At 37.4% G+C, this 25,994-nt stretch overlaps 1 protein-coding gene across 2 annotated transcripts; it reads left to right on the top strand.

Moving 5' to 3' along the window:
- The first annotated feature begins 114 nt into the window (after nt 1-114).
- Nucleotides 115-25,569, top strand: LOC140950593 (uncharacterized). Of its 2 annotated transcripts, none has more exons than XM_073399832.1 (9): nt 115-1,313; nt 1,513-1,732; nt 13,558-13,584; nt 14,109-14,180; nt 14,902-14,937; nt 15,654-15,722; nt 16,365-16,483; nt 19,823-19,889; nt 20,345-20,799. In XM_073399832.1, exons 1-9 carry the CDS (start codon nt 987-989, stop codon nt 20,674-20,676), a joined length of 1,269 nt encoding a protein of 422 aa, XP_073255933.1. In that variant the 5' UTR covers nt 115-986; the 3' UTR covers nt 20,677-20,799. The 2 variants fall into 2 exon arrangements, with proteins under 2 accessions (XP_073255933.1, XP_073255932.1); XM_073399831.1 differs by lacking the exon at nt 20,345-20,799 and adding an exon at nt 22,738-25,569 and having other exon boundaries at nt 146-1,313.
- Nucleotides 25,570-25,994: the final 425 nt, after the last annotated feature.

Here is a 25,994-nt window from a genome sequence, read left to right as displayed (position 1 = left end):
GGTGTTGTTTTCTCTGTTAATCGTAAGTTCAACGAGGAATAAAAATAACCGGGGTAGTTCAAGTGATGGGCAAGTTTCCACCATCTTTAACCTACCCACGGCTACGCCCTGTAGAACCCCGTCATTGTTTGTCACCCACACTCGAGATGACTTCATCACTCGCGATGTTTTTCAGTCGACAATACACAGCACTGTCACGCCAAATTTAATAGTTTTAGTTGGGTTAATAAATTCCATGTGCTTTTCTGGCATCAATCCAATTGTTTTCGCTCTTTTCGCCCAGGTCAAGGCAAAGGCGAATTTTTTCCTTGTCAGCGATTGGTCATCACAGCGATTCTCGTGTGTTACAGCGGATGTCTTCTTCAGGTAAAGGATTTCAGACCAGCTCGCGTTTCGCTGGAAAATTCGCACATTCCTTCACATGAGCAACGGGATTATCTTGCAGAGTTTGTTTCAGCTCTCAATGCAGTGCAAAAGAAAGGCCATTGATTTAAATGACAATTGATCAATTAAATAAACCGTTTAAGTGTTTTCTGTGGCGATAGAACCAACAATGCCATTGGCCTAGAAGTGTGAAATGTATCATGCCTATTGTGTTCAACCAATCAGCGGTTATTTATATCGGATTGTGATCCACCCAGCGTGTGTTTTGATTGGTTAATCGCGACCCTGTTGTCAGCCCAAGTTGTTTTGATGCGTGCACACGTGTCTTCCGCGATCAAGCTGACGTCCGCTAGAGACCATTGTTTTCATCAGATTTGGCGCGTAGCTCTGGGCTAGTTAGATTTCGGGTACCAGTGCGCGTTTACGGTACTCACAGTTAGACGGTCTCGTGTACGAGAGGAAGTGTGCATTCGCGATCGCGACGGTGGCAGAAACGCTTGTTTGTGAGTGAAATTTCGCATGGAAGACTGTATATTTGGAAGGGATGATTTGAAGTGGAAAATTACGTTCGTCTTTTGCACGTGGTTTAATCTCTGCAAGGAATGGAGAAACCCACGGAACACGACAACGATGGTCAGATAGAGTACCATGGGAGAAGATCGTGTGCTTGTGGCAAATCTACTTTTAATACGAACAACTTGTTATGTTTTTCTTTTGTGATTAATATTGTATTTGTTGTACTCTTTGTGCTTGTATTTATCCAACTGGAGAACGTACAATCGCGTTTGGCGAGACTCGAATCGCCTGCGAGTATAAATGATCCAAGCAAAGTTATTGCTTCAGAGGGTTCAATTGTGCTTCAAGGAGAGAACTCGACTCCGTTTACTATAATCAAAGCAAATGTTACCAGTTCGCCGGGTCTTCTCAAGGTACGTGCAATTTCTCATTGCTAATGTTAGTATAAGTAACTTATGTGAAAAGCTTGATATAAGTGATGGGACATTTTTTTTTTGAGCGTCCGCTTTGCGCGACCCGTGGTGTGCGATTACCCTCTTATCGCACACATTTTGACGTTTGTAATCGGAGTAATGCTCACTTGAGAAATATATTTTTTTGCGCGATTTACAGACCATGCCTTTGGTACAACAAATTTCAAGGAGAAGTACGTCGCCGACGGAGCCTCCAAAGAAAAAAGTTCCCAAACATTATAGAGACTACGTACAACATTACGTTAAAAGGCAGGCAAAGAAGGATGATGGGATTTTGAAGAAGGCAATAGCAAGTGAAGTCCAGCGTTCGCTTCAATCGCTTGGCCCTAGTGGACGATCCGCGGACTGCCAATGCAAAGGTAAGATTTAAGTCTGTAAATTTTTGAGGGTTAAAATCTTCAAATCCTGTTTCACTCAGTTCCCTCGTTGCGACATCTGGTTCGCAGTGTCACCTCCGCGTGTCCGTCGATATAGAATATTTCTTACTCTATGCGTGAAAGAATATTCCTCAATGAATGAATGAAATATTCCGTGTTTATCGCTTTCGGTTTTCATTCATTTCTCTGCATACATCAATGATATGAATCGCGATAGTCGACATAGTAATTGTGTAAATTATCCAATAATATTTGTCAGCCGGGTTGAGAGAGTAAACTAGCATAGTACTTAGCGAAATTAACTTAGTCAAGCGACTGCGAAATATTCACTGGGGTTGATTGAAGTCGTCTTTACAGTAAAATTATTCCACGCTGGTTGTTATAGCCCTGTCTTTTATTTACTATGGAACTAGCGAAGTAGAACCGAAAGCCATTGAATTGCATATTAGGGTACATTGTGAATAGCGACCACCGAACGCCCCATCCATTCATTTTAAGAAGGTTTGCATCCAATGAGAACGTACTATCGTCTTATTTTCCAAAAAAAGTTCTCCTTTCGGTGCAACTATGCTTAAAACGTCGGGTAAACATAACACACACCGGAGAACTGAGTGTTTTGCGACGAAATCAGATTAAAAATTTAAACATTACGTCTGCACTCTGCAGATCTGGCTATCAATCTGCAATACAAGAACGTGGAGTCGAATAAAGCTCAAATTTGCTTTTTGCTGGATGCGGCAAAAATAAACAGTTGTTGCATAAGGAGAGATTTGAATCCTTAGAGCTCACTTGTTCGTGGCGATTTCAAGTTAAGTTGATTCTAGTCTAAAAGCATATGCACAACACTCACTCTCAAAGACATTTTCGCTGGTTACGTTGGCAAATAGTCTCCTTGTTCACATTTCCTACAGCAAACGTTGAAGTCATTGGAAGCCGATTTAATTGACAACAATTGTCATAACACGCACTTTCCATTTCCTGTTAGAAGTGTATATTGTCCTTCGACTGATTTGTTTGGTGGCTTTCTTTCTTTTCCGAAAAATACATTCAAGAAGCAGCTTTTGTACTTAGTTGAACACTGAATGCGCTAAATCGGATTCCTTTCGTAAACGCCTTCTCTCCTCCCTCATACCTCCTTTCAATCACTTTACTCGGATGACAGCTGGCATTTTTATAAACTTGAAGCGTTTTATTAAGCGTAGATTTCAATCATTTTATTATCTTAAAATCACTTCATTTAGATTCAGTTGAAGATAATGAGTTTAATTGTTGGTTGCAGAACAAAAAAACTGTATTAAAATGTAATGTGGCTGTTTAATATTTAATCTGACTGAAAGAAAATTACACCATGTGCATATTTTGAGTCAAGCTTAACTCTTTCAGAATGTTTCCCGCAGTTTAGGAATCAATCTGTTTATACAATGTTACATTGTGTTTTTTTGGCAGGGGAGGGAAGGGGGGATATATTTCCAAAGAGAAAGAAAGAGTCACATAATGTTCAAAATGACAAAACAAAAAGTAAAGATCACTGACAAAAACTACCGTGAAAGTATTTTGGCTCTGTTTTCCTGTTACCCATGTAATAAATAATTTTTTTTAAAGATGTTACCAGGAGCCTATAGGCTCCTGATGTTACCAAAAAGGTTTTTCACCTGCTCTGATTTTGCTTCTCTGTTTTGCATTTTGTGTGCCCAATTTTTTATTTGCTTTAGTGAAAAATGCCATTTTAGGATTGTTTGTTTTAACAATGACAGCTACATATATTTTATTAGAGATTTTTCATTGCAGCAAACTTAATTTTTTTTGTATAATACATATTTGTTTTTGTCAAATTGTTTTCTTAACAATGAAACATTAATTCAAATTGTACAATTTTGCATGCATAATTAGACTAAACATTACAGTAGTTATAGACTTTTAAGGCAAGTCTTTATTGCCTGGCAGTTAATTTTGTGGTAGTTATCATGATGTTTACTAGATGTCTATCACATGTGTATTAATCATCCAGGAGAATTTCAATAATTTTAAATCCCAATAATTCAATCATGTATTTAATCTGCTCATTTGACCAAAAGGTAGTTCTTCAATTGACAAGTCAGGTGATGGTTGTATAACTGCCCTTGCTAATTTGGTTTTGTAAGATTCTTGTATGTTCTAATTATCTGACCTAGCAACTTAATATCCCTCTAAATTTGGATTCTGACATGTAGAAAGTATAAAGATAGAATCCGCCAGGAAATCAAGTAATTTTAATTTTCAGTGGACAAAAACCTTGTACCAGAATAATTTAAGGAATATTGCATTCTTTTTTACATTTTTCATGGGCTAAAGATGTACTGAATCATCTGTAGTAACACCAAAGAAAATTTCTCACAAGAATTGTGATTACACGGGTAAAATTCTGAAAATTTCATGGGTAAGATACATGTAATTTTGTGAAATTTGACCGTCATTTTCTTGGGCTTCCATAAGAAATTGTTTTTGATGTTACTACAGATGATTCATTACATCTTAAGCCCTTGAAAAATCTAGGAAAGAATGCAATATGCTTTAAATTATTCTGGTACAAGATTTCTGTCCACTGAAAATCAAAATTACTCAATGTCCTGGTGGATTCTGTCTTATACAAGAGATGTCTACAAAGGATGACAGTCTATTTTCTTTGGTTGTTTTCTGTAAATTGGAGAGCTTCAAATAAAGAAGAAGACAAGCTATTTTTTCCTACTTAAAGTAGTTAATTTCTACAAGTATATTGCTGCAGTTAAATGATAAGGAAAAACTCTGGATTTTAATTATTTATTTTATTTTATTTTTATCTCTTTTTTATTATTCCCCTAAAATAGTGTAGATGTTATATAGGTATTATTATTGTTGTTTTGAAATTTTTTTGTTTGGGAGGGGGGGGGGGGAATTGATATTCTCGTTACTCCTGGAAAACGTTGTAGATTAACTACTTCTTGTTTGTTCTTTTGTCCTAAACCATCTCAAAAGGGTTGCAAGACGCTTATAAAATGTAAAAGAATTCCATAAAGTGTGTTTTTTTCCCCTTATAGAAAATTTAAAAAAACACTTTGCTGTTTTTTCATTTGAAATCAGCCGTGTCGGTCTGCTCATTATATGATAATTTTGCAATGTGTTTGTCTTGAGTAACAAAAGAAAGTAGTTAATGAATGCCACAAAATTGTAAGTAAAGGTTATCTTAAGAAATGATTAAACTTCAGATATGTAGGTCCTGCTAGTCAAGTTTTTGTCATTATGCACAACAAAAGGCTGTTGTTAGAAAACCATTCCTTTCTTTTGCTTAATTGACTCCGGAACACTAAAAAGTAATTCATGCCTTGGAGTTATATTCAAACACCGTGTCTGTCTAATTATTATTAAAATGAACCATTGCAAAGTTGCCTTTACTCTTTACAAACAGTTTAGGAAAAATTATGTCAACATCAACACATAAATATATAATAACTAGAAACTAGCAGTTTGTAGTTGTCATAAATGTATACAGCTTTCTTATGAAAAATAATGGTTAATATGCATTTAAATTGGAAAACTATAACTATGTTTTTTTGGTTCAAGTCTTTTGTATATCAATCATTACAAGTGTCACAAGTGTGAATTGCAACAGCTTATCTTTTGGTTTAAAATCAAACCTTATTAGCATCTGTGTATTTGGGACAGTTCCCATAGTCTGATGGATGTTAAGTTTTATACAGTTCCTGTCTACCTTTAACATCTAGAAGGGGCTACAGATGAAATTTGACTAAGTTTCATAATTTCATTTTGCAAAATGCTGAAAACCAAGTAGTACCTTGTAAAAATACTGCTGAAGAAAGTTTGTTTGAATGGTAAAAAACACCAAAGGATTTTACATACAGACTCTAAAGTTAGAAGAATGATAAGTTATATGACTGCATTGCTTATCTTGGAAAGTGAAGTGGTTTAAGTGGACACAAAGCTCTGTCCCTGTTGTTTGCACAGCAATGAGGATTGAGAGGATTGACTGTATTTTTGTATACGTGGATGCCTCCCAAAGAATTTGTTTCGAAATGTTTTGGCTAGCAAATGACATGTAAGTTTAAAACGCCCAAACGGTCTTTCAGTAGGAAAGTGAAATCAGGAAGTTGCATGTCATAATCTCAAAAAGAAGCGTACTAAATTGGTACTTAGAAATATTTGACGTCGCGTTTTTTGTTTTTTTTCATTGTCATTACACAAGTTATAGACCAATGCTGTTTTTGTATTGTTTTCACAATTGTTGAAATTGACTAAAAAACCGTGAGGACATTCTTTTACTTATTTTCCCGTCCACTGTTCTTTCTGTACATGATTGTTTTGATATCTGTCACTTTTTATACTAAACCTGACAAAACTACTAAGGAGCCTGAATCCCCCAAGTGTTGTATAAAATTGTTTGATGGTGATTTCTTGGTTTTTGTGAAAAGACAGCTGACCTTTTGGCTTACTTTTTCAAGTCTAAGTATTGGAGTGAAAAAGAGCAGCTTTTTTTGTTGACATTCTGCATAATAAAATTACAACTCAAGCTTATTTCAAGTATTATGTACCTTGTTACATGTTTATATCGCAAAATAATGTTCAAAAATTTAGCTCTAAACCACAGCAAATTTTTATTTAAAAAATTAAAAAGTGCGTTTCAAAATTAACTGTTTGTAATAACCGAGAACGTATTCAGGAAGTATGAGTCATAATGTTATATATAATTTATAGACAAAATATTTTTATGCTTTGTCTATGAATAAGTGTTGAAAAGACTAGATTACTTCCTGGCTTTGTTATTAAAATATTGGTTGTCTTGCATATTAAATGTTATTTTAAAATATATTTTTGTCAGCTGGTTGGAAGGGTTTTGTTATTGGTTGATTTATTTTAGTGTTTCATCAGTTCACTATTGTGTGTTAACCTAGTGACCAACATCAATTTTCTCCTAACAATGTCCATAGTTTTTACATAGTCAAGAGATAAGGTTATGAGAATTAACAAAATGATCACCAAAGAGAAAATGCCTTGATCTTTTGTTTAATTCTATCAATTACTAATTCTAAAAGGAAATGTGTAGAGATCAGTTTGGAGAATTTGTTTCCAGGTGGATATTTGGGCTTTAAGGGTGAATGGAAAACTGGTAGTTTCTTGGTGTTGTGGACGAGTGCAATCGCCAAGTGACTTAATAAAAGAGATCAAAAAGACACTGAGCAATACCTGCACCATGGCACAAAAGTGAACCAGCAATGGTTTCCGCGACATCAAGAAACATCCATAAAAACGTATTGCGTATCTCTTCACATAGCAGGACAGTGTAGATTGTATTCTTAATTCTTTTAATTAATCCTTTTAATCTTAAAGTCTTAAAACTTTCTTTAAAATCCTGTTGACCATTCAAATAAAACTGCATTGGCAGTAATTTCACATGGTGCTACCACTAAGGTACCAAGTGAACATAACACATTACTCACTGACAAACCTGAGGCCAGCAGTGCGCTTCATTTTAAACCCGCTCTCTATCAGTACTCCCTTTTGCAAGTATTTGTAGCTACTCAAAGCTACCCGGGAAGGATAAGAAGTCGAAACTAGTTTTTGAGACCATAGTTGGGAATTGAACTGGAAACCTCCTATAATCCTTGTTCCCAAATAATTGATCCTTCATTTTAACTTTTAACATTTTCTGTTGTTTCCATTGTTTGGTCTCTGATTGTTGGGATGTAATGTGTCAGGAAGTAGGGTGTTGAGTCTTTCTTCCCTTGGCGTTATCTTTACAAGATAGACAGCCTCAGGCATGGATGTCCAAAGTAGGGAGATCCAATGCCTGGCACTAGTTTTAAGACCCAACAGTGTGAGTTATGGCATCAGGTGCCTCTTTAAAAACATCTGTCACTTGCTCCCATAACTTGTAAACCTGATCGGGAGGCAGACCAGGGCTGCTTACCATTTGACAGAAAAAATCAGAAATTCTGAATGGAAGGTAAATGGTAAGGTCACTTTTCAGAAATTCCAGTCGAAAATTGAGGAATATGTGTTGAGGTAGTCTGTTCATTCTGGTCTGTACGAAACAAACGGAAATGTTTCTTACCATTTACCAATTTTTTGGTTCCTGCTTGGTTCCAGACTCATGGTGCAAAAATCCGCACCTTTTTGGATTCAAACCGTAACGGATGTGGCAATTCTGTGGTAAACTGGTAAATCGCTTACCATTATGGTTTTGACACCCCAATCGGATTTTTCTGTCAAAAGGTAAGCACCCCAGGTACTCCACCCTGCCCACAGGAAGAAATGAAATTCTTAACATTAACTTCTCCCCCTTGCGGCCATGCAAAAAGTGAGGAAAAGGTGAGCCTTACTTTAAGAAAGATACATGTTTCGTTACTTGAATGAAAACAAAAGGGTTTCAAAAGAACCTGGTGGGTGCTTTGTCTGTGAGGTTGGGGGTGAACCACAGAAAGTTAGTTTTATCAACCGAGTCAAAAAAGTAAACTTGCTACCTTACATAGATTCAACAGCTTATGTTTTAAGTGTTCATTTGAAATGCAGGCCATAGTTTAAGACAATCCGTGGATCTTCAGATCTGTTTAAATTGGTTTATTTTTAAGTACACTTAGATAAATGGGCGTGTATTTTAGGTATCTGCTCCATCACAAATTTCTCTTGCCACTGTCCACAAGAAATTATGGCATGGCCAAATTGAAAGTAGCGGAAAGGTTGGCTGACTGTTCAAAGATGGTCTTAGAATGTTACTTTCTGCTATTGCTGCACGTGATCACTTTGTTTGGCCAAGTCCTCCTTTAATCAGTGAAACGTCTGGTGTTTTTACTTTCTGGCAAGAAAGGAAAATTTGTTAGAAATCAACTTTTCTTCTTCACACAAGCCCTTTGCATTGCTTTATGTAAATTATATTCACAGTATTGACAGTAATTATAACAATGGGGAAATTTTGTTAAGAAAAGAATTTTGGCTGCACAATGGCCTTCTCTGACAGAAATCCATACGGGCAGACCAGTTGCTCAACTTGTTTGTTTTTGGTCGGGTGAACAAATCCGTCAGTGAATGATCAGTCCAATGAAATATATTGAGCAGTGTTATTCAGGAAGAACTTTCTGGTGAGGCAGAGATCACACTAGCCTTCTCACTCAACACAGTTGTCAACATCCCTTTGATATGTTTTCTACAAAATTTTTAATGTCTTTGATGGGTTCCATATGATGTAAAACCAGTCAAATCCAATTTTCTTTCAGAAGACAGGGTTGTGGGTTGGAAAGATCTCTTTTCTTTTGCTTTGCAGTTGCATAACTTTCTCTCAAAGAAGATGGATTTTGACTTGGTCTGTATCATGTAGAACTTGTAACAGTTCCCAAAAAGTTGTCAATGACTTAAGTTTTTGTCAAGGAAGGAAAAGTATGATCTGCACTGTTATACGCTATAAACTGCAGTTGTCTTTGAGAAAACTATCAAAAAAAAATAATAAAGGTACTTTCCTATGGATGTTTCCTTTCTCTCACCTACAGTATTTATCCAAAGAACTTCAGTTTTTGGAAGGCACGAAAGAGAAAAAGATGATTAAGCCGGAATCCACCAGGCCATTGAGTAATTTTGATTTTCAGTGGTCAAAAATCTTGTTCCAGAATAATTTAAAGCATATTGCATTCTTTCGTACATTTTTCAAGGGCTAAAGATGTAATAAAATAATCATCTGTACTAACTGTACTGTACTATGTGAACCCGAGAAAATGAATGTAAAATTTCACAAAGTTACATCTTACATATGAAATTTTCAGAATTTTACCTATGTAATCACAGTTCTTGTGAAATTTGACATTTATTTTGTCGGACTTCCATGTGAAATTTTCTTTGGTGTTACTACAGATGATTTATTACATCTTTAGCCCTTGAAAAATGTAGAAAAGAATGCAATATTCTGTATTATTATTATTATTATTATTATTATTTTGGTACAAGGTTTCTGTCCACTGAAAATTAACTTTACTCAATTTCCTAGTGGATTCCATCTTTATTTCTAGTCAGGTAACTGAAGAATAATGGCAATTAATTTTTGACATTCCTGAGAGCAATGAATTAGTGGAACATATGAAAATATTTGATTAAAAATAATTTATTGGATTAGCTGCCGAAAGGTGATGCTTGTGAGAAAGGTATTTTCAACTCTTGTTGACAGCAAAGATGGGGGTTTAGCTTTTTTTTGTTTGGATTATAAAATTATATTAAATATCCTAGCAGTTGAAAACCCGATTGTGTACTTTCCTTAGTTATAATGTGTTATGGTAACAAGCATTAAAGGATTCCCTTTCTCGTTATTGGCTTAAAACATAATTAACTCAATTAGAGGTAATTGAGATACATCCATGTAATTTAATTGAAGTTGTTGAATAAAAGAATGACTAAGGATAATATTTTGGACCATTTTAAGGCATTTGCAAAGTGTCAAGCTGCATTGCGAAGAAAGTTACATAATATTATTTAAAGAGTCCCAGTTTTTCATTTTGTTTTGTTTGTTTGTTTTTTTTATTGTTTTTTTTTTAAGTTTGTTACAGTTGCAGTTGTAATTTTTGGTATTAATTCATGGAGGTGTTTTGTTAACTACAGATGTTTGTATTTATTGATGGAAGGAGTGTGGTGAAAAGATAAGATTATGTAAGAGGTTAAGCAATGCAATTTGTCATCTCAGGGCTTTCGAATTCATGATACAAAACATCCTCATATATATGTCAATGATAATAAAGTCAAACTCTCTAGAGAATTTTAAAAATTGAATGAAATGGAAGACTTAATGATTGTTTAGAACATGCTTCTTACAGTAGAATAAAAAGAAAACGAAGATTGTTAATCCAAGGTACATCTACCAGAAACAAACAGCTGTTTGCAAATGTCCACGCCTATTTCCAGATGGGAGAATGATGCAATCATCAATCATGGATAAAAGGAATTGCATACATGATAAAAATGTTTTAGCGAATTTTATTGTGCCTGGGTGTTGTTTAGCTGTTTCCCTTGCTTAATAGCTTGAGAGACTTGTTTTAACTCTTTAAGTTCCACATACTGATTCTCCAGACTGATCTCCATCTATTTCCATAAGAAGTAGTCAAGAGAATTGGTTGAATGATCAAAGCATTTTCCCTTTGGTGATCATTTTGTAAATTCCTATAGCCTTTTCTTGTGATGCAGGTTTAGGAAAAAAATTTGAACTTCACTTGTCCAATGGACAAGTGAGGTTCTAGTTGTATTTGCCCGAACCTCAGGTCTCATTCTCCTTGCATGTTGAGTTAAATCCGAGTTCTAATGATGCGTGGTAATTGATAAGAAGCATGAACCCGTTTATTGTTGGAACGAGCAGATGAAACATACAGCATTTTAAGTGTCACCAAAGTAGTCGTACAAGGAATTGTATGTTGTTTGTATCGTGTACTATCCGGCTGGGGAAGGTTTCTTTCCTAGATTCCAGAAACTTTCGAACTCATACTGTTAGGCTGTCACAATGTTTCCTTCAATCACTCCAGTGTATTCTGCGGAAGGATTTCCTTTCCTTTTCAACTGCTTCACTGGTACACTAAAATAGCCTGTAATGCTTCGCTGAGCCACCATTGTGTACGAGGTAACAGTTACCAAGAGGGTCTATTATGAATGCAAAAGTTCATCCCCCCTCGAGTCCCACGCCCCTTTCAGTGTGCAATGAAATAAAATGGAAGATAGATCATAAGTCACCTGCATCAGTGCTGTTCTCTTTTCATTTCTAACTTGTAAGTTCCTTTCACGAAAAGCGACCCGTTTTATGCTTCTAAAAACCCGGTTTTGAAACAAAATATTTTCTGAGGATTTACTTGTCCAAAGGACAAGTAAGGTTGATGACCTGCGTGTCCACTGATCAAAACCACTTGTCTGGGACAAGTAGACACTGTTTTTGTTTGTCTCATCCTGTCAGGTGGTGTTAATATTGTAAGGAGAGAATTGTTGTTGTTGTCCACTCAAGCCTTAGCTTATCATCATGTTTTTATGTCTGCTTTATACTGGAGAGAAATACAGGAAACAACTTTTTTCGTTTAGGAAGTAAAAGTTCTGCAAAACTCAGGATTTGCTCTGCTTGCAATCAAATTATGAACCCACAGTAGATTTCAGAGATTTTATATTTTATCCTTTGCTTCAGACTGAGCAATTAAAAGTCTTGACAAAGCTTAGTAGAACTTGTTGACTGAAGCATAGAGTACCTTTTTTAGCGTTGAAATGTAAATTGCAGTCAAGCACAGTGAGAGTGAAATTTTCTTCTGATTGTTATTACATTTGTCCTTGTGTATGTAGTTAGATGACAGAAGAAATTTCCTATCACATTTTCATGTCATCTGTGATCTGTGACACAGACATATGACAAGTTTGGAACTTTTTTGTCACTACTTTCACCTAGACGGTGCTCACAGTAAAAAATTTCCAAAAACATCAATTTTCGTAAATCATATGATTTAAAAAGTACCGTGCAAAATTTTTACGAAAGAGATTTCATTTAAATGGTAACACACCTGTTAGATTTAGTGTACAGGTGCAAAGGGTTGGAATAAGAATTCATCATCTTAGTCTTAGTTAGTGAAAGGATAAGTATGCACTTTGATTAAGTCTAAGGTAATGCTGAGGTTTGTTTTTCTTATCTTGTGCATTCTTTATTCAAAATAGAAACAAGGATTATCTGTTAATTTGTTGTTTTACTGCTAAGTCTGTCTGATCTGCAATATCATCAGTGAGTGTTATGTCCAAAATGTAATTTTCCCACAGGAAAATTAAGGATCCATTATTAAATTAGGGTAAAATTTCAGGATAAGGTTCTTTGATCTCAGATGAGTGAATGGTTTTGGAATTTTCATTGATTATGCATAGTTATTTTGGTGAAAAGCTGATGTAAATTAGTTAATTAGTCAACCTCTGAAGTCTCAAAAGGAGGAATATATTATTTTTGTGGTATTCCGTTACATCACATTAATTGTCCCTGTTTCTCACTAACTTGGTACATGCAAGGGCTGTCATTGTTACCAGAGTTTGTTATATCAATTAATATTATTTGCTGTGCGTGATGATGGATGGCTGCTATTGTGGCTGCCATGTCTTCTTTTTGTCCATTCTTGATGGAGCCTGAGCATCATGTATAATAAGTGTATGTGCCTTCACATTGGAAGCCACTTTCCTGCATTTTGGATTGATGCAGATGTTGTGCAGGGCTGTCATTGAGAGGCGGGGTCCAGGATTTTTCTCCAGCTACTAGGAATGTGGCTCCAGGCTACTTTCATAGGAAAATAGAAGAAAAATAGAACCAAAAGAAATCCAAGCTGTTTCATTCTCCACATAGTTGTTGAAATCTTAGTGACATCCCTGTTGTGGTTCAGTTTTATCCTCGGTTTAAATTTTGTTTTCCTTTGTTCCAAACTCATTATCGTACGTTACCACACTCCAAAACAAAGGAAAATAAAATGTAAACCAAAGATAAAGTTGAACTACAACACACCTATCAGCAAAGTGTCTTCATTTCTTCTAAGCAGAGTGAATGAGAATTAATGACCACTGCGAGTGAACTTGAATGATCATAGCCTCAGAATACACCTGACATGTTTGCAACGTCACTAGTTCCGTCACGAAATGAGATCTACTCTGAGAAATAATAGTAGAAAATCCATACTGCTGACATGTCACTTCCCACATCTCTGTAGTGCTTCTAATTGGTTGTTTTTCCTTCCTACTACTTTATTATGGAAGTTGTAAAACTCAATGTCAAGGTTATTATGGTTGATTTATTTATTGTCATTTTGCAGGTGCTACTGGAGCTGAGGGCCCAAAAGGTTAGAAATTGATTGCCCTGTGTACATTATTAGGGAATGTTTAGAACTCATGATTGCATTAAAAGATACTTAGCAACACCAGTATTTTCCATCACTGGTATCAGTTTTATGTCATGCATCAGGTGACTTTAACTCTTGATTCTGTGAATACAATTTTTAGTGAGACGTACCTTAGTGAGGAACTTTTTGCCATTTGGCTGGTCGCTAACATTATGTAAGAGACTGGAGAGACTAGAGACTAGCTGGTCGTAAACATTATGTAAGAGAGGTTTCATAGAATTTTTGAAGATTGTCAGCAGCTGTAACCAGAGCCCACAATCATAATCCCCAGGTTGCTTTTACACATGCAGCAAGTGTATAGCCGCAGCATTTACTCACACGAGTTTTGAATTTCTTTCATGTGAAACTTGCTTGGAGCATAGCATTGGAGCTAGAGCATTTTGACTTAGTGCGTACTCCTAACCTTTGGTTATTACTAGTCATATCAGTTAACGTTCTGTGCACCTTGATCTTCTTGTCTTCAGGAAAGAGAGGACCGGTGGGTCCCACAGGTCCGCAAGGCCCGCAAGGCCCGCCAGGACGCATGGGTGCCTCTGGTGAGTACTGGTTAATGATTTTTTTTTAGCTCGCAAAATTCTCACAGAAAAGATCAGGGGTTGGGCAGGTGTGATTTAAAAAGCCCTACAAATGCAAATTGGTCCCAATACTTTAGTCCAAGATTGTATTATGTATATAAGATTGATGCATCATTTTATTTTAGTTTTTGCTAATATAAAACCTGTTGATGAAAGGGCAATTTCGTGCCATAATATGTTGTAAGTTAACACTACAGAAAACAAAAAAGGAGATTTGCAAGAATTGAAAAATGGGGGCTCTCTTCCAAGAAGAGGGTCGGACACTTACTTTAGGATAGGAAATGTGTGTAGTTCCATGTTGTTCTAAGTAACACATTCCATAGAGTGGACATACAGATCTTGCGTAAAGTGGTCGACACCTTCAAGAGGTTAAAATGTTCAGCCCTGAAAAGTTGTTGTGGTCACTTAAGGAGGCGGTCTTTTACGAGTGTTTCCAACTGTAAGGCTTTGACTGCAGATAAGGGGAAGGGGGCGTGGTCATCCAGACCCTGAGAAAAGGGGGGGCAGTCTCCCAAAACAATTTTTTGGCCCTTTGAGCCTCAGTTTGGTCTAGAAATAGGGGGTGCCCCTGGGCCCATCCCCTGGATCTGCCACTGGACTGGGATAACTTTAGTGTTTTGTATTGGTAGTAGCTGACTGTAGTTACTGTATTTAAACTGATTTGTTTTCTGTTTCCTCTAAGGTATCCCTGGGATGCAGGGTCATCCAGGAGTACAAGGTATAGGAAAAAGCTTCTGTTATTCTTACTGACTAAAAGAATCAATACAAGTGGGGGGGGGGGGGGGGGTGACAGGGTGAGGACAGGGTAGGACAGGGGAGAGGGTGTTAGAGGCAGAGGTAACCCAAAAGGTAAAAGTTCAAGGGGCAATGTCATGTTGGGCAAAAAAGAATCGAAATTTCCCTGTTTTTTTATACCCAACCTTGGGAAGTTATAATTTGTCACCAGAAACAAAATCTATAGGTGTACCTGGCTTATAATAAACAATATTTTGAATACCTTTTTTTTGGTTCTCCTTTTTTGGGGGGGGGGAGGGGGAAGGAAGGGTGAGGACAGGGAAGAGTGGGGACAGGGTAGGACAGGGAAGAGGGTGTTAGAGGCAAAGGTGACCCAATTTGCTTGTACCATGTCCTTCATCCCTCTCATTATTATGTATATTTTTCGTGTTCTTTCCATTTTTTTTTTTTTTTTTGTTCTTAAAATGAAAAGTATCATTTTTGTTCCTTTGTTTGGCCCGCGTCACTGAGCGTTTCCCCTTTGTAGTTAAACAAAACAAGGAAGAGATTAAAAGCTAGAGATTGTTCTTAGAGCAAAATACAGATTGCAAGCAAAAATTCAAGAAAATGTAAAGGAAAAATCAGCAAGTAATTCTACATACCCCTTTACCTTAAATCATTAGTCAAATATTGATACTTGTTGCCATGTATTTCTTGCAGGTATACCTGGCCCAAAAGGAGAAAGAGGCCCCAAAGGTGATCCTGGGATTGCCATAAAGGGAGACCAAGGTAACATACATGTACATCAAAAGTTCAAGTTTACAGGTGAATGGTGTCAGTCGGTTAGCAAGGGTCATGCAGTGGAGAGAGCACTTTATTTCCCTTTAAGTGGCTTGGTCTCAATTTATGGAGACGGCACCTTATGTTGGTCAAGTTTGTTGTTAGTTCTTGTTATTTTCCTCCCAGTATTCTGGTTTTCACCTCCCCTCGAATAGCAACATTTCATTCATCATGTAAATTCTACTTAGATCAGGGATATGGTAGATGAATAGCCACTCTGTTGTCTTTTTTCCATCAAAATCAACTTACACTGTCCATTTATAACTTTAAGGTTCACAGGGCATGGTCTCTGTGACATGGTCTTGAAAGCCCAAGAATAGCCTAAAGCAGGGTTGTCAGGAAGTTTTGAGGTAAACGGCTGAGTTGTCAAAGTAAGCGGCCAGTCCAAGGATATTTTATTTAAAAAACACCATCCATAAAGAAATGCCAAGCAGAGTAGCCGGCCGATACTAACCAAGTAGACCGTGATTTTCGCCGGCAGCGGGCTACTTTTGACAACCCTGCTGTAGGTTTTGCAATCTTGTGATCGACGTGAGGAGTGTCTCTCTCATCCTTTACTTTAGTTTGCAACATTTTTGTGCTTGGTTTTAGGTATCCAAGGTTTGCCTGGTAAAAGAGGTCCCCAGGGGAAGCCAGGTGATCGGGGGCCAAGAGGGGAAAGAGGAGAAAGAGGGCCAAAGGGAGAGAAAGGGGATATGGGCTCACTAGAGGTAAGAGACAGACACTAACAGTTAGCTTAAATTCATTATGGGCGAATTTTTGCTGATGTCATTGTTTACATTTTTACTCATTAGCATACGACTTAACCCATTTGCCCCTGAACCACCCGTAACCGCCCGTGTACGACAACCCCCGAATTCCCTGAACCGCCCGTAAAAATGGCCGCTGGATTCAGTCCATTCCCCTCTCGTCCCGGGTGTTTTTTTGTCTTTTGTTTTCACAGAGTGATTGATGGATAATAAACCAATCATTTGCCATCTTTTGCGCATTTTTTGACAGATGATGAGAAGCACCACAGGGTCGGGTTTTTCGAAGAGCACGAGCAAAAGAAATTCGCGAGAGTAATGGCCGCCCGTGTTGATTTCGAATCAAAGTTCGCATCACGTTTGAGAGAACATAGAGATAATTCGACTCTTGATCACTTCAGGTTGTTGAACAGACCTTGTGAAAAACCTTCTGATTGAGATTTAAACGATCTTAAGACTGAAAAAGACAATCCTAGCCCTCAAATTGCCGAGCGCTTCGTAGGTAAACAAACCGCATGGACTATCGATGAAAACTTACCTCGTTCATTTCATTTACTTGCATCCAAGTACCGTGTTCCTCGCAGCAAATGTTTTAAATGAAACTGTTTCTTGAACTGCTGAAGGTGATGCTTTTGTAGAGTTAAAAGTTTGAACAAGGAAACGGATTATGTGCGACGATCGATTTGGATTGACAATCCCCATGAATAAAATTTACTTCACATCGCGCGGAAGCTCACGGAGAATAAACGGTAACCGTCTTTTTATTCAATTATTTACAGTTGCCAAATGATGCTTTTTGTGTGCTTTTTTTCTTTGTGTATAACTATTAACACCTATCGATCTGTGCATTGGTAGATAAAGCATTAATAAAGCAAGTTTGGCATTTAACTTATTTGTGCTTTACTTTGTTGATCGGACATGATCGGGGAGGCACTTCAGGTCAGGATACCAAATACGCTTCCCTGAAAGATTGCGGCTATGTCACCTTCTCTGGAGAAAGCGATCATTTATTTTATTGTTGACATTCAAGAATCGAAAAATATATGAAAGAGTGGGAAGCTGAAGTCCAGCATTCCCTTGTTTTATTAAACTTTCCCATGCTTGATGATGTGGAACTCTTCAAATCGCTCTTCGTGAAGTGATCATCACCGAAGTTTCACTACATTTTTCTACGGTGCTTCTCGACTGGACTGATCTGAAAGAGAACTTAATGAAACAACTTTCAGTAAAATGACTTTACAGTGTTGTTGATGTTTTATCGACTGTGTTTATTCCTTTAACAGCGTTTTTGTTCCCTGTTTCACCGTTGATTTATCAGTGCAATTATTGCGCGGCGAAGAAATTTTGTTGAAATTCATTGTTTTCGCCTCTTTCCACAGCTTTTTCTTTCTCAAATTGCTATTTTTTTTACATACCCTGGCTGCCCATTAACTCATCTAAAAGAAAAAGTTTGTTTGAAAGCCAGAGTTTATCTCTGGTTTTACTGCGCATATGGTTTATTTTAGGCGCTCGCGTACGCTTATTTTCAACCGAAAATTGCCAGGGAATTGGGGGGTTGTCGCACGTAAAAGTCCCAGGAGTGAATGGGTTAACTCAGCGAAACCGTGGCCATATATACGGACTAAATTCAAAAGTTGAAAGAGCCACTTGTGCAATTTTCAGCTTACACTGCACGAAAAGTTAGATTTTCACAAATTTGTTTGGGGCAAATGTGGTGCAAAAAAGTGCAAAAGATGAGGAAGTTGGTAAATACCGCCTTTGCTTACCAGTTTTTATGGAGTTGTAAATTCAAGGGCAAATGCAGTAATTACCATCTTTGCCCTTGATTTAACCGTAGTTTGAACTTTTTTGCACCATATTACAATGAGTAAATTTAGTGTAAATCAAATTTTTTGTGCAGTGTTACTGCAAGCAATATGAAAGGAAATATCACCCATCTAAAACTGTAAAATTTCTGGGTGGCAAAAAAGTTAATGAGCCATACATTCTTTGTAAAATTTTGAGTGTTAACCCATTCGCTCCTAGAGATTTTGCCGAAAAACGCGTTTTGAAGCTAGTCGAGTGGTTTTCTGGTCACTGTCGTGCTATAAAGAGCTAAAACTTACCACAAACTGGTTTACAGGTCGAACACTTCGCGGTCTTCCGATCCAGATGCAAAATATCAGCTTGCGAAGTTCGGGCATGCGCAGAAAGCAAAATTTCGACATAGTTTTTGGGTTTAAAAGTGACACAGCAGTCTTGACTTTTACTTTTCGCTTTCTCTCCTCCCTTCTTTTTTTGCTTTTCTTGCCTCATTTTTTTTTCTCTTGCTGGGCATTTAGTAGGCTTGATTTTGGTGGGAAGAGTTTTTAGGAAAGCTTTTAGGATCCTAGGATTAGGCGAAAGGAAAGGTAGGTGGGTAATGGGACAAGATTTTCATGGAGATTTTCAGGTCAATGTCACGTGGTTTTTTGCTTGTTTCTCCGGTGTCCTTGACTGAATTGTGCTCATTCTGGTATGGTTTGAAAGATCTCTTCACTCTGCACAAGTTAGTGAAGAAAGTTGTCCTTGACCGTTAAAACTGATGACGTCACAATGGGTAGAAAGGACCTGGATCCGCACGGGCGGTTACGGGCGGTTCAGGGGCGAATGGGTTAAAAGAGAATTTATCCGAAACCATTCAGTATATCGGGCTCAAATTTTCAGAGATAACCGAAATTGTTATGCTCTTTCAATATTCAGAGGTTTTATTTTATTAGCTTCATCAGATAATGATGATCATATGTTAATGAGGAAGAAAATGTAAACAAAGATTCGCCTATAACCAACAATAGGCATGGAACACAATCAAATGAGTGTCTCAAGTAAAGAGCCTTGTGACTTTAGATTAACGATGAACCTCTAGATTCTCCTTTCAAGTTGCCCTATGTTTGCTTGTTAAAAGGGGGAGAATTTGACTCAAGGTTTGAGAGTCATTAATGGTCTGTTTCCACACATCCTTTGATTAGCATGACACCGTTCTCTGGGAAATGTCAGATCATAGCTGTTTTGGCAGGGGGAGGTGAAAGGGTAAAAATTTTGGTCCATGTTAGAGGAAATTATTCATGTACAAATGCACACAGCAATTTGCTGGCAACTTTGGCCTGTAATTCAGGATGGATATTGGGAGTCTCCACCCTCTTAAATAAACACTCATGCATGTACTCTAGTTGACTCATCATCAATTTCTCCTAAATTGTCTATTGGGTTTTGCTACCTAGAAATGCTGCAGTTTTTACTGTATGACATCTGCTGTTTTCTTTATATTGTTGCTTTTGTTTTCAGTCTATAGTGAGACCTTCCGCCCATATCACTGGGCACAGCAGTTACACCCAAAACTCTCCAAGATCAGGTAAGATTTCCTTTTAAAAATATCAGCAGCATCTTGTCTTCTGCTTAGCTTGTTGTATTGTTTTTGTGAATGATTAATGCTGCTGGTCACAAAAATTTAAAAAGTGATACCAAAAGTTAATTCAGATATTCCTGTCAAAAGCTGTATAAAGTTACAGTCAAACAGGGCTTGTTTAATAAACAGTGTAACAGGACATAGAAGAGATATCTTTGGAAGTCATTTCTTTAATTTTTATCATCTAAATAGGCCATAAAATGTACATTCAGGTGACTGGAAATTACTCATAAGATATGCTGGTAAAATTACTTAAAAGATTTTCTTGCCTTTACAAAATAATGAGGCATTTTGAAGACATTTTCAACCTATCAGTATGACAACTTTTTTTAACACTTCGGAGCAGAGGGCCTCAACCAAAGTGGTTGACACTTTGGTTTCTGTGCTCTCTCTTTTGACAGGCTTTTTAACTGGTTGGAGAGCTCCACTGCTCCGAGGGGGGATGTTATTTGGACGAGGACGTCTCACAGTCCCTAAACCAGGAGTGTATTTTGTTTATAGTCAAATTTATTATACAACTAGCTCTGCTAAAAGCTTGTCTTACTATGTTTGTGTAAATGGCTTTGTCAAAACTATGGGTATTCACCCTGGAAACCGGTCTTTTTATACCATCTCTCATGGTTTCTTGGTGTTGTTGAATGCTTCGGATGTTATAACTGTTAAGCTTGGCCATAATGATATCAGCGCTAATCTTATAGAAAAGGGAAGTTTTTTTGGAGCTTTTTTAATATGAAACTGTATCTATAAAAAAAAGCTTTGCATAAACCATTTTTTATTCTTTTGTGGTTGTTACATTAGTTAGGGTATAAAGATGCCAGAAAAACCATTTTAAGTGCATTCACATTTCTGAAAACTCGTACTGTTGTGTGCTACTTCAAGGGAAATTATAGCTCAGAGTAAGACAAAAATTTTAAAAAGGAAAAAGTAAGGTCATATGAATAGCTCAGAGTAAGGCAGATATTTTTAATTTCAAATTTACATTTAGAGCTGTGTTGTGAAAATTACAGTGAAAGTAAAAGAAATCATTAAATTATTATTTTTTGACAAAGGTTTTTGTAGAAAAACTTGGTGCATTTGGCACACTAAATATAGGATACATTGTACTGGTGCCCTAAAGAAAAAAGGGGGTGTGCAAACAATGACATAAGTTAAAATTAATGATTTATTTAGCAATTAGTGAATGAGGCTGAATAGGATGTAAAGAATTATGCAGATTGAGGAGGGTGTTATTGGCCAAGGTGTACAACGCCATCCGAGATCTACATAATTCTTTATATCCTCCGAAAGCCAAATTAATTTTATTAATTGCTTTATTATTTATCCAAAATAATTCCTAATTTAAAAACAAGCTTAAACATGCTTACCTTCGTGGATGTTAAGTTCACCTTGATGGTGCATGTTTAGAAGGGAAAGGGCCGTTCAGGTCTGCAAATATACTTCAAATAGCAGATGTTGTCCGTCGAGTTGTCTTCCTGCTATGTTTTTAGATAATGGTTCATTTCGTGAAACGAGTAAAATGTTCCGCTTACTGTTCAGCCATTTTTCTTTTCACAACCAAAACTCATGCAACCTCGTCCCCAGGTTTTCTCGGTTAACAGTGCACTAACTTGCAACTGTGCTCCACTTTTGACGTCATCAGTTCATTAATCGCAAAATTCCTTTAAACTTGGTCAACAGTAGCTGGTTATGGTGAATTACAACTAGTGAATGCATGTGCTTTTAGCCAATCAGAAACGAAGAAATATTTTGAATGAATAATGTAAATTAATACTGTCTTAAATGAACACAGGGGTTATTAACTTATCTATTGAAGGGGATTCATCATAAAATGATGATATGTAAAAACAATATGATTAATTTTGGCTATAATAATAGTTATTAATGAATGTAAAAATTTTTTTAAGTTATTGAAGAGCAGTTATTTTTTATGATTAAATATTATGAAGAAAATTTTATACGTCAATTAATTTGTGGCAACTAATAGCTAGATGAAAGATGTATTAAGAGTATGTAAAAGTTTCTTCTGGAATACTGGTTTTTTTGAAATGTAAATGTAGAATAATGTAGAATATCTTTAGTATATAATGATATAGTAATTCTTGGTGTGAAGTTAATAATATTATATGGTAAAACAAAACACAGTTTTTTTTCCTATTTCTTATGCCTGAAGTATTCTAAGTAAGACCCCTTCCAATTATTGAACAATGTAACTTAAGTGAGGAGGTCTGATGTGCCTATCTTGCAATTGTATGGTTCCGTCACATTGTTGCTCACCGTGCAGTTGTAACCCAGGGCTTTCACTAATGTTTCAAGTTGCCGGCTATATGCAATAAGTAGGTGGAGCATTGAACGGCTTAGAAGTTCTTTTCTTTTTTTGCTTCCTTTGAAAGTAACCAGGGGTCATGCTTATTGTAACCAAGGGAAAATCCCTAGCCCCCAGCTCGTAGTTACAGTGGTGGATGCCGGTGACATATTGCAGAGAGGAACCTAATGATAGACTGACAGCCCATCTTGGAGTGGGGCCAGAAGGGGTCGTGTAGCAGTGATACCCTTACATTCTTCATGATACATGTACTAAAAACAGGATAAGCGCTCCTTCTCTCAGTTACAAGTGTAGATGGCCACAATTGCAAAGTACATGTACGTTTGTAAAAGTTTTATGAAATTGGCTTCCCGGTATACTGTGTGAGGCTCAATGCTTAAATGTATGCTTAGGTGTATGTTTAATACTCATAAGTTGAGAGAAAATGTACAGGCAGATATTTGTACCATTCACAAGAATTGTTTGTTCCAGGAATTCTCAGAGACTGGGAAAACAGCCGGGGGTTTGCCCATTCATCCGGTGGCATGCAATATGAAAATGGTGAGCTGGTCATCCCGGCAACTGGACGGTACTACGTGTATAGCCAGCTGTACTTTCAAGTGCAGGACAATATAAAACCTTATATGATACACTTGGTGCAGCTAAATAGAACTGGAACTCTGCATGTAATGATGAGAAGTATTGCATCGAGGTACAGGAAAGCACAGACATTCTTGTTCAGTAGTTATCAAGGTGGCGTATTTGAGCTGCAAAGTGGAGACCATCTTTTCATTGCCGTGCCAGAGGACAGTACACATCAAATATCAACCTATGGGTCTGCAACCTTCTTTGGAGCCTTCTTGGTATAAAATGAAATCTATTTACTCTAGAGTTATATATATATAGATATCATATATATATGAAATATATTTGATGTAGTAATTATTAGGAAGGCCAAACAGAAGAGCACTGTGTTTGACCCCAGTTTTATGGATGAATGGGAATGCTGTAGTTTCAAGGTCCTTTCATGCAGATGACAACCGTTTTCACTTATGAAGTGAATATTACCTGATTCACAGGTATGACTGTTATTCCTGCTAATAAGCAACGGACTGAATTGAATGAACATAGTGCTGTAGTTGCCCACAGTGTTTTTTGTTTGGTACATCCAATAAATCATGCACCATTCATGTTCATGATTAAGTGCACTTAATAGTTTTTTGAGGAAATTTACTTGTACACTAACCAGCACTTTGCATTGCACTGAGGCTAATAAGCCTTTGCTTTCATTCACTGGCACCCTGCACAGCAGGCTGGTAGGCCTGTGCCTTCACTCGCTGACACCCTACACAGGCTGATAGGCCTGTGCCTATGTTAATGTACTAACTGACACAGCACATTACCAACCATTTTGGGTTGTAAGTAAACCATAGTATCTGTCCAAACTGGAAGTAAATACCCGGGGTAAACTGGTAAACAGTTGTGTGTATTATAAGAATGATCAACTGCATCAGTAATGTTTCGTAAGCCTTCTCTGTGAAGTTCTTTTCATCTAAAACCCTATTGTACAAGAGGTTAATTCAGTCACTGAATTAGATATACCTGCTGAGTGACACTGTGCAATGGTATAGCATCCCTGCTGGGCAGGAGATAGGAGGAAGGGGGAGATGGGAGGAGGGACTGTGATGTCTCAAGTCATTTCTAACATGCACAACAGGAGCATCATAAGGAAATTCTGTGAGGTAGAAATGATTAGAGCAGTACCTGCAAAGGAAGGGGACATACATGTATTCCAGACAAGTCCTTTACCTATGTATATGTTGGTGGTCAAAATTAAATTCAGGTTAAAATTTTTTTACCTAATTTTTCTTTTCCTCTTAGCCCTAATTAATTTTTTACTCTATTCTTTGTTTGTGTGGGAAGGTTTCTGAGGAACAAGCCGTAACATTATGATTGGGTCTCCAAAGTTTTGTTTTCATGTGTCAAATGTCTAGGAATTGTACCAACATAGTGTTAATTATTTGTTAATGCAAAGAAAGAAATTTTGAAGACATTCATACTTGGTAATGTTACAACCTTTTTTGACTGAAATCAAGTTCTTATTACAAAACCTATCTCAAACCAGTAAGTCCAAATTCAAAAGGTACCTTCAATTGACTTTGCTCATTACCATAGTTAATTATCACTTCCCACCCTCCTACCCAGGGGAATGCACCCTCCCCACCCTCTTTCCCAGTAGGATGCACCCCTGCTCACCCTCCTACCCAGTGGAATGCACCCCTCCTGACCCTCCTGATCCTACATAGTGGGATGCACATCTCTCTTCCCCTCCTATCTAGTGGAATGCACACCTTCCCACCTTCCTACCTGGTGGGATGCACCCCTCCCCACCCTCCTGCCCTTTGGTATCAATATCTCCCAGCAGAACCACTCAAAGATAATGCTGAAGCCTTGCTGAATGCAGTAATGATCTGTAATATTATTATATTGCCACTGTTGTGACAACATTGTTGCCTCTGTCATGGGGCAGGTGTGTTGATTATCAAGTAATCTATTAATCTTGTTATTAACCATAATTAACAGGCTAACAATCACAGCATGCAGTAGCCATAATCATGGTAACCCAGGCACATTATCATTATTATGTTAAATGCAAGATACTCTTTTTCGTCCCAGTTGTATCTTTTGTAATTTTCATTCTCATATGTCTCTGACCTACCTGCAACATAGCAGCCAGTTTTTGCCTGGAATACTGTTCAGGTAGGAATAATACATTAGTGTTTAGCAACAGACTGTCTCCCCACCAGTGGCAAAGACCTGTGATAGCTCTTGTTGCTAGCAGTGTATGTTTTCATTTGTGAGAACAGCATCCCAGTATGTTCTGGCGGCAGCTACGTTGCAGTTAAATCAGCATCATAAGAGAGCTAGGCTTAATCATGCAGTCAGCTTCAGCAACCTCCATAGGTTTTACATATCTGTGCTATTCAGGGATTCTCTGAAGCAGAGAAGTCCATATTTAAAGAATGTGTTATGTAACGTGACAAACATGAGATATCTGGATCATCCAAAAAGTAGGTTGACGGGGCAAAGGCCAACTTTGTGGTGTTTGGTAGCCTGCTCCAGGCGTTAAGATTGTGGGAATGGTGCAAAGAGATGTGAGCCAGGAAAACACCACACTCCATAGCCTGAATGCCTGGAACAGGTTAGGTATCTGGATATATCTTTTGCAGTGGCAGATCCAGGAGAGGGGCCCAGGGGGCCTGCCCCCTGCCCACCTTATTTTAAGACCAAACTGATGCCCAAAGGACCAGTCCCCCCCCCCCCCCCCCCCTCCATCCTTATCTGGAGGTCTGGATCCGCGACTGCTTTGAGTGTGCGACATAACTTTTCAAATGATCAGTTATTCATGAAGAAATTCCAAGCCAGTTTTTGCATTATGTGTTGCTAATTTAGCATTTCTGTGCTGTCCAATCATCACAATTTTACATACATACACATGCATGTAGCTTATTTTGGGAACGTTTTGTAGCAGAAGTTGATTTTATTGTCTTTGTTGTGATTGTCACACAGAATTTGCTTACATATGTTAGCTAGAGAGAGAGAAAACTCTTTCAATGCTTTTAGTCAGAAGGTGAAATTCTAAATTGTTAAACAAGTTCTTTGCAATAGTTGCTGTTGCAACAACAACGCTTCAAGAGAATTATTCTCTTAAAGCCTTGTTTAGCTCATGCATTCTCACTATAGAATGC

Source organism: Porites lutea, chromosome 10, assembly GCF_958299795.1.
Source record: "Porites lutea chromosome 10, jaPorLute2.1, whole genome shotgun sequence".
Classification (NCBI taxonomy): Eukaryota; Metazoa; Cnidaria; class Anthozoa; order Scleractinia; family Poritidae; genus Porites; species Porites lutea.
Note: the sequence above shows the minus strand (reverse complement) of the source record. Positions and strands in the feature narration are given on the sequence as shown.

What these genes read in the sequence shown, in the direction of transcription:
- LOC140950593 (XM_073399831.1), top strand. Translation starts at nt 987, where the DNA reads ATGGAGAAACCCACGGAACACGACAACGATGGTCAGATAGAGTACCAT. An exon ending in GGGTCATCCAGGAGTACAAG is followed by an intron (nt 14,938 to 15,653) that starts GTATAGGAAAAA and finishes TATTTCTTGCAG; the next exon opens with GTATACCTGGCCCAAAAGGA. An exon ending in CCAAAACTCTCCAAGATCAG is followed by an intron (nt 19,890 to 22,737) that starts GTAAGATTTCCT and finishes TGTTTGTTCCAG; the next exon opens with GAATTCTCAGAGACTGGGAA.